Source organism: Populus euphratica, unplaced genomic scaffold (assembly GCF_000495115.2).
Source record: "Populus euphratica unplaced genomic scaffold, PopEup_1.0 scaffold108.1, whole genome shotgun sequence".
Taxonomy (NCBI): domain Eukaryota; kingdom Viridiplantae; phylum Streptophyta; class Magnoliopsida; order Malpighiales; family Salicaceae; genus Populus; species Populus euphratica.
Window position 1 is genome coordinate 291,172 of NW_011499996.1, and position 9,222 is coordinate 300,393.

Consider the following 9,222-nt stretch of genomic DNA (forward strand, 5'->3'; position numbering starts at 1 on the left):
TCAATGTTTGCATCTTAGCTTCATCCATTTGAAGAACAAGAAAAGTTAGACTCGTAGTGTTTTGGTCAATGGAGGAAATATTTACCTCAAGTCTAGTGTTAGATTGTTGAGAATTGACAATCATATTTGCAATCAAGTTTCTTTCTTTTTTTAGGAGTTTTATCCAATAAAGCTCATTTATCAGCAACATCAATAACACTTTTATCAGTAGGTACAAGGCTATCATAGAAATACTAGATAAGTAGTTGCCCACTAATTTGATAATAGGGGTGACTTACATCTAATTTCTTGAACCATTCTTAGTATACATGTATGGATTCTCTATTGTGCTTCCTTACACCATAAATTTCTTTTTTATGTTAATTATCTTTAAAGCTAGAAAATATTTCTCTAAAACAACCTCTTTATCACGTTTCCTACCCTAATACTTTAAGAGGGTAGATGGTAAAGTCAATCATTAGCTGAATCCTTCACAAAAAAAATAAACAGAAATACTTTTAATTTAATTTGCTTTTTAGTCACTTGTGAGGGTTTTATACTTGTGCATATCATATGAAAATCATTTAGATATTTATGAGGATCTTCATTTGTAAAACCATGAAAAGTGGGCCACAGATGTATTAATCTAGACTTCAATTTAAAAGTAGTAACACCATATAAAACAGAGAATATTATGCATAAGGATTGTTAATTTACATCAGGGGCGGCAAGCTTTTTTAAAGTTCAATTTCCATTCATGACTTCTTCCTTTTCTAAATCAGAATCACTAGTGGATGGATTGTTTTCTTCAGGATTTCTCCAAGCTTCCCTCCTTAACCCGTGCAAAGTTCTCTCTATTTCTGGATTACATTAGAAATCACCTTAATTAAAATTGAAAGATTGAGTTACAATCATAAACAATCAAGGAAGCTCTAATAAAATAATGAAAAAAAATCAGGAAAAATGTAGAGTAATGAAAATAAAATAAAAAACTACATCAATTAGAAAAATAAAATAAAAATTCTAAGAAAAACAAGGAAAATAACAAAATTGGTCCAAATTGGGGCTCTAGGATGGATTAAAAGTTATAGCATTTTTATGCTATCATTATGGTTTGGAGTGACCAAAGAGCAATCAAACTTCCTTTTAAACCTAGATCTATCTTACTAGTTCACATACACACATACACACACATACATTAGATCATCCACATAATCTGTATATGATAGATCATCACCTAATTATGATAGATCCACACCTAACCTGTTATCTCAAGCTCGGCTACGTAAAATAATGGAGTTTGGTCTTGAGGGAGTAAGGATAATAATCTTAAAGATAAACTAGTCTTGTTAGAATGTGTTTGCCAGTAAGAAAACTAAACTACTATAATGTGAAGGCCTCGTTTTATTGAAATAAGAATTCTGTCAAAACCATAACTATTGAAAACAAACTTTGTTTTCAAGAATTTCAAGAACAAAATAAGGATCACTAGAAGCAAAAAACAAAAATCAACTAAAATCACTCCTTAGCAACAGCACAAAAATTTGGTGTGTTGTCGCAGACAACCAAACATAAAACCTAGACTCTTTAAAATATTTATAGTAGTGCAAGTAAAATATATTCTCACAAAGAGTATTTAGCCTAGTTTTTTGATACGTGAATAAAGATTGAGGGGTTTGAGTACAACAAAAACAATTTTAAGAAAAATAACTAAGAAACAACTCCAATTAAATTATCAAAATCAATTAAAAGAACAAATATTGATGTAAGTCAACATTCAGGTCTTTTACAACTAATCATCAATGCAAGTATATATCAATTCACACTTTGAATATTTAACCATTAGAACTATATTCCTATCTCTTCTTAGATGTTGTTAATTAAAAAACAAACAATCTAATTAACCATAACTACTAAACAATTCAAGACAAACACTAAAAATTTATTCTAGAAGCAGCCTTAGAATTAAAGAGATTGATGAAGCTAAGCAATACAAGTAGTTGCATTTAATTTAGTTGACTATTCTTCCTAAGATCTAATAATTTGTAATGCTTCAAATCATTAAACCTTAGTTGCTTCACAAAATAGATAAATCAAATAATTATAGATTAAATTCTAATTTATCATTATATTACAACAAATAATAAACTAGTAGGCATTCTACTAATTAAATGAGGCAGACATGAAAATAGACATCAAAGAACATTCAATACTCAAAATATAAATTGAATAATAAATACAAATTAGATCTTATAGTTTTATTAATTATAAAGCTTTTATTTCTTTTGACTAATTAAAAAGTTAGCTACATTGAACCATAATAAATACTCAAAATAGGAAAAGAAAAATAAAGATGATGGAAGAGAGAGGTGTCCCATGTCATCACCCCCCCCCCCCCCCCCCCCCTCTCTTTTACACATTAATTTCTTCCTTATATGCCTTAAAATCTTTTAAAACTACTCTTAATATTATCTTTCAATAATAAACACCAAATATGAGTAGTTAATAAAATTATTAAATAATAAAATAGAGTCATAATATAACTAGGAAAGTGATGTTTTTAGGTGGAATTCATACACCAAATCTGAAAACTTCCAAAACTAAACCATATTATATTAGATTTGCAAGGTAAAGAATATTCTAACATGTTAGTAATATAGGTGCAGCAATGCGACTTCGATGAAGTCAATAGCTCTCAAAAATCAAAATAGGCATAGCATTATAAAGGCAGTATAGTTATAAAGATTTTTCTTAGGTCTCCGTAGCATTATGAATTATTTTAATTGGAGCCTGGATGAAAGTGCTATAGCCAGAGTAAATAATAATGTTTAAATTGTCTAATTAGCTTTGTTTTGCTTTTAACGTCTTCATTTTCATTTGCATCCTAAATCAAAATACAAAAATAATAAGTGCATTTATATATCAAATAAATATAAAATACTAAACATTAAGGGATATAAATATGACATTTTGCATTCTCATCGAAGTAATAAAAGAAACAACAATGACAAAAAAAAAATACATTATGGACTTAATTACACATTTTGTTTGCTAAATATATATTTTTAGTTGTAATATGTTTTTTAGAAAGTTTATAACTCTTTAAATATGTCAAAAACTGACCTTTACAAGGTAGAAAAAATAAAATTCTAAATAAAATTAAAAAGAAAACTTAAAATAAAGCATTAAGCTAAAAATCCAGGAAAAAATGAAAGGAAAATAACATGATTGGCTCAAATAATGTTTTTCCTTATCTAATTTGATGGTCTTTTAGGGCCTGTTATAATCACCCGATTCTCTATAAAATTGAACGAGTGGAATCATATATAAAAAATCTAAACCTAATCTATAGTTAGATAAAAAGTTATTAGCTTTTCTTGTCATAATGTTCGTCTATCACAAATTAGCTTGCGTCTTCTTGGATTTAACTTTATTCTACCAGTAGATAAAGAAATCCATTCGACTTTATATATACTTCACACTTTATAATTATCAAATTTTATGGACTCGCGGGTTCTAGGATCAAGAAGACTTTTAAAATGCTTCATTAGGAGTTTTCTTTAAATGAATCCACCACCGTATTGGTTTCAATATTATAGTACATAACCCACTGTGAGCTCACACCAGTGAAGTCATCACGCATCCATAATCTCCAAGAATTTCAAAGACGTTAGTAAGTAGACTATTCAAATTCCTTGAGATTTTATTATTTTAATATTTACTAGCATGGTGGGATTTTACAAATCTACGATGGGGAGAGACCTGACCAGTCAACAAGTTCCAAATAGAATCTTTCATGATGGTCATGATCAAGGTCTTGGCCATCTTTTTCCAAATATCATAAAAGGCTCTCTGTGTAATTCTGGATTCTTGCGATGTATTCATTCATCAGAGCCTGAATTTGTCAATTCATTATAGGTGGCTCCATATGGCATTTTGCTTTCATCTTCTAGTCAATATTAGTTAACCGACTAAATTCCTTGCTGATAGTGAAAGAAATAAACATGTGATGATAAGCTTGAAGCCATCTCAAAGACCATCTTGACTGGATCATGGCTTCAATATTGATCATCCAGATAGATGCTGTGATCAATCGGCTTAGTTGATCGATGGTAGGATATATCATCGTGGAGTAGTTTGTGCATGCAAGCTCATTCAAGATTAATTACAGGTGGCTAAATGAATGGGCTAGCATTTTCAACACAAGGAGTTATGTTAAATCACTCGGAGAGATGATGACAAAGTATTTCCCATCCATCAATCGCAAACTGAGTCATCCTTTGATTAGTTTCCCAGGTTGGTGGCTTTCCTTTCACACCACAATTGGCATAAACATGAGAAATCTTGCTTCATAGAATTGCCTGATTTTCAGTTGGTAGAAACCACTACCATGGACTTGGATTTAAAAAATGAGAACTCCAATTATTAGAATCATCAAGTGGTAATTGTATTTGAAAATTGAAGGGCAGCAATGGCTAGCAGCTCAAGTAAGTTGACTCGACATCTGATCTTCCGAGATGTATGTATGAGAAGAATGTTGAATACGCGAGTGATTTCTGAACTTCCCCGCCATCCCACTTGGGCTCTGACTTTACTAGATCGCACAAAGTTGTGGAAACAAAGCGCTTAAACAAACATTAGTTTTAGTCTTGGTGAAGGATTGTGGGGCAGAACTCGGAAGGTTTTACGGTAATGTTTTGACATTGATAAATGTTTGCACAAGACCAAAATCCAAAGCTACTTTTGACATATGAGGTACAAAAATTAACAATTGCTTTTCACACAATTACACAGCTAATACAGGTAATTTTGTCGCATTCTTGACCATGTATGTATTGTGGGTTATTCCAAAAACAAGACCTTAATTTTCCTTTCCTTGCAAGTTCCTAAATTGCCATAACTCATCCATGTTCCACACGGTGTCTCCATAATCGTATCCAGCCCAATCACCATCTCCCATGTGGCGATCGACAGCTGAGATTCCAAGTTCTCCAGGCACCGACATGGTTGCAAAGTTGATGGCTTCCATGTCATAGAAATTGCTGTCCACATAATAGCAATCCTTCACCAAGGTGCTGTAGTCGCCATTGTTGCCCATGGCCTGATAGGGACTTTTAGGGTATTCTGATAAATGAGACATTTGTGAGACATTCATTGATTCTGCAGAAGAAATGCATGAGCTTGTCCCATGCTCTGAGTCTGAGGTTTGCTCACGATGCTCCATACAGTGCATCACCACACTCATATCAAGAGGAGCTTCTTGTTGTTGTGGTGGAGGTAGTGCTGTTGGGAATGCTGAAAGCTGAGGAGCATAATTGGGGATGAGCTGAGAAACAGCTGGGCTTTGACATGTCATGGCTGATGAAAAAGTTGATGATCCTCCTATCTTTTGAAGCAATCTTGGCATCCAAGAACGCCTAATTATATCCTGAAAGGCTGTGCTGTTGGCATCTATCCTAAGGTGCCTTGCTTGTTTCTGCACCCTAGTTCTCCAATAGTTCTTGATTTCATTATCAGTTCTTCCCGGCAAATGTTGTGCAATTTTGGACCATCTTTATGCCAAGAAAAGGATAGACAAGTTACAACATGACATTAGCTTTCAAGAAACTAACAGAATGAGTGTCCAAATCGAACACAACCCAAACATGCCATTTTTTATGAGCTCAACAATTAATTAGAAGTCCAGGCCAACTGAAAAGCACAAACTTTCAGAGCATTGCAAACGGCGGGAAAGAAATAATGCCAGAAGTAAGGATTAGAATCCCGTGATGTCAGTTTATGCTTATTCAGCATATATACTCTTCTGCTCAATTAAATATTGAAAGATAGCATATGGTAGTGATCAGTCTAGTTATGACTAATTGGCCCTACTTTGTGATGTCTATCTATATCCCAAAAAAAAAAAGGATTACTCTAATGGCAAGTTGATAGCCCCGACATGAACAGAAGTATGGCATAAGACATATAACTCCAAGGTTGGACAATCAAACAACACACACCTATTGCCCCACTTGGAATGGAGGTCAAGGATCAAGAGTTGTTCCTGTGGAGTAAGATTTCCTCGCTTTACATCTGGTTTTAGATAGTTTAGCCATCTCAATCTGCAACTCTTTCCGGTTCTCCTCAACCCTACAGATCAACAGGAAAAAACAAATCAGAACCAAAAGAGAGAGAGAGAGAGAGAGGATATGATGAACATGGTGAAGACAACAAAAGTAAATGCCATAAATTCAGTGCTTTTGCTGCATACATGATGTACGATCACAAGGGATTGATTATACCTGCACGTTTAGCAAGCAAATTCCATCGGCCTTCTCCATGACGAGCAATGTAATGAACAAGGAGAGTGTCTTCTTCAAGAGTCCATGGCCCCCTCCTGAGCTCAGCATCATCTTCTTTGGAACTCGTGGTCTTTTTTGAAGACGACATGATATTCACTCTCATGCAGTACTAAGAGAAGCTCACAGAAGCAAATTATTGCAAGTACAAATTAGAGATAAGGCATCGGGGTCTTGAAGCTAAAGTGAAGCGAGTCACAAACCAGTTGCTAATTATTCTTTATATATATAGCCCACACTAGGTTCAAAGGCCTTCACCTAGAATACTGTTCTTTAGTAACAACTTTTCAAAAGAAGTAGCTTGCACAAGTAAAGTCACTATTGGAGTTTCCATTGAACTTCCTCTAAGTCCATGTTTTCAAATAAGAAATTGAAAACTTTGGAAAATCATATTCTTCTACTGTTTGATAATTTCTTGAAAAAAAAAAAAAAGCTGCCACCATATTTTATAGTACAATTTACCACAACATTCTCCTCATCTTTACTAGTCAGTTAATTAAAACAGGGCATGTCCCTTTTTACCATGAATATTATATTAGCTTGTGATGGGCACCATTTTTATGGGATGCCTACCGTAGTGTATTTTTTTTACAATGTTTTTATTTCTTTGAATTTAATTTGTTTTCTAAAATTAAATAATATTTTAAAAAAAGAGGGTTACAATACTTTTCTCTTAAAAAAGGATATTATCCCATATGTTTGGTAACACTGGTTTTTTTAAAAATATTTTTTATTGTAAATGCATTAAATTGGTATTTATTTTAAGTTTTTTAAATATTAATATATTAAAATTATTAAAAAATATATTTAAATGAACATCAATTTAATAATTTTTTAAAAAATAAAAATCAACCACAAGAATACAAACTCTTGTAAAATTAAACTGTTCAAAGAAGACAAGGAGCTAACCGTTTCTTTGACGGGAGAGAAGAAAGAGAAACAAAGTTCGTCTCTTCAAGGTGTAGGTGTAAGGTACAGTAGGATCTATAGGTAACATTAGCATGGCTAGTTAAGCGTCGGGCTCCTCACACATTATATTTGGAAAAACGTACAATGGGCCTTCCTTTAGCCATTAAATAAACTATCGCCTCGCTTTTTCCATCCGTCAAGTGTCATGCAATTTCGGTTCAACACTCCATGTTCTAAAAGTCCTCACCCTTTGTCGTGTCATTTCTGTTTTCTATTTCTGTTTTATTTTTTATTTACAACTTCACAACAACAAAAAAATATTTGTTTGAAAAATAAAAAGGGCACATGGTCAATCATATACTCGAATGACTGGAATTAATACCTATATTATTCGAAACTAGAAGGTATGATCTAATCTCTTATCTAGTTTCAATTAATTTTTAATCATATTAATCTTAATCTAAAATATCTTGAATTTGATATTTACTTGGTTTTAATGTTCTAGACTTCAGATACAACATTTTTCTAATAGCCTTAAATATAAACCTTATTTAAATTAAAAAAAAACAATCAAAACTAAACTAACTTGTAATTCAAACTCTCTGGTCGTTGGGGTAACCTTCCTCGTCCTAACTTGACTCTAGGGTGATTGAGTTTGAGTCTAGCCTTAAGCATTCTATACTTGATTTTGGCATGATCCTTAGGCTTTTTAGTCTTAGCCCGACCATCAAGTTTTTGAGTTCTAGACATGATTTATGAAGTTTCAAATCAAGTCTTGACTCAACCTCCTAGCTCAACAAATTTGGTCCTCCTAGCTCAACAAATTTGGTCCTAACTTGACCTTCAAGCTAGATATAGTCCTTGTGTGTCTTAAAATCAATCTTAGCATATAATTGTGATGCTTTATTATAGTCTTAATATAACCCTTGAGCTCTTTGATTCCAATCAATTGGTCACGCCAAACTAGACCTCGAGATTATGTCATTCTTATTCATTTTGAGTCTTAACTCAAACATGATCCATTATATTTTATGAAGTCTATAAACCAACATAACTCCTAAATCATGAGTTAATAGTATCATAAAAAATTAAACTATTTTTTGTAATTTTCAAAAGATTTTAATCTTTGTTATCAATTTTTATTTTATTGAAAATAAATTTTTTTTTGCATATCTTGTTATCACTTTTTTTAAAATAAAGTAAGTAAAAAAACAAAAATAATCCTACAGAACTCATGTACTTTTTTAACTCTAGGTTTTTCAAGATGAAAATGAAATGGCATAGTTTTAAAGTTCCTCATTTCAAGACTTTAATAATTGATGAACCAAGTTTTTGTTAATAAAAGAGTGTTAGGTTGGCACTAACAAGACCTAGTTATGATTGGGTGTAACAATGTACCAAGCCTTAGGCACATCCAATAAAATAAGCATCTTCCCTAGGCATGACCAATTAAATAAGCATCTTTCCTAGGGCACGCTCAAGAAAATGACCAGATCATCTTCTTTGGGCATGCCTAGGGAAATAACCAAACCATCCTCTTTAAGCATGCCCAAGAAGATGACTATCTTTCTTTCAACATACTCAATGGACAAACTTAGCCTCTTTTAGGTTCATCAAGGAAAGAACTCATTTTTTTTTTTGTTTAGCCTAGAGAAAGAGCTCAGCCTCCATGAGCTTAGTTACATTTGATGTCTTGGACCTTAATTTCTTTACACCTTTTAGGTGTGTAAAAATTCTTTAGGGATCCACTATATTTCTATCAAATATTAATACAAATAAAAGAGATATTTATCCCTCATTAAATATTATTAGGATAAATTACATTTCAAACCTTCATCTTCACAAAAAAAAAGGATTTATAAGTTATAAATACACCATGAGATCTTTAAAATAAAGGTTTACAATCTTTATTCTTTATTGCATATATGTTTGACATGACTAAAAGATTAATGTTTTCTCTCAAGTACTGAAGTGTTGAAGTAATAAATAAACCGGC

The 9,222-nt window shown here is 32.3% G+C and overlaps 1 protein-coding gene across 1 annotated transcript; it reads right to left on the reverse strand.

The window, feature by feature from the left end:
• Positions 1–4,644: 4,644 nt before the first annotated feature.
• Positions 4,645–6,660, reverse strand: LOC105140640 (myb-related protein Zm38-like). The gene is made up of 3 exons (XM_011047545.1): positions 6,261–6,660; positions 5,979–6,108; positions 4,645–5,531 (listed from the first exon to the last, which is right to left on the reverse strand). Exons 1-3 carry the CDS (start codon positions 6,421–6,423, stop codon positions 4,841–4,843), a joined length of 984 nt encoding a protein of 327 aa, XP_011045847.1. The 5' UTR covers positions 6,424–6,660; the 3' UTR covers positions 4,645–4,840.
• Positions 6,661–9,222: the final 2,562 nt, after the last annotated feature.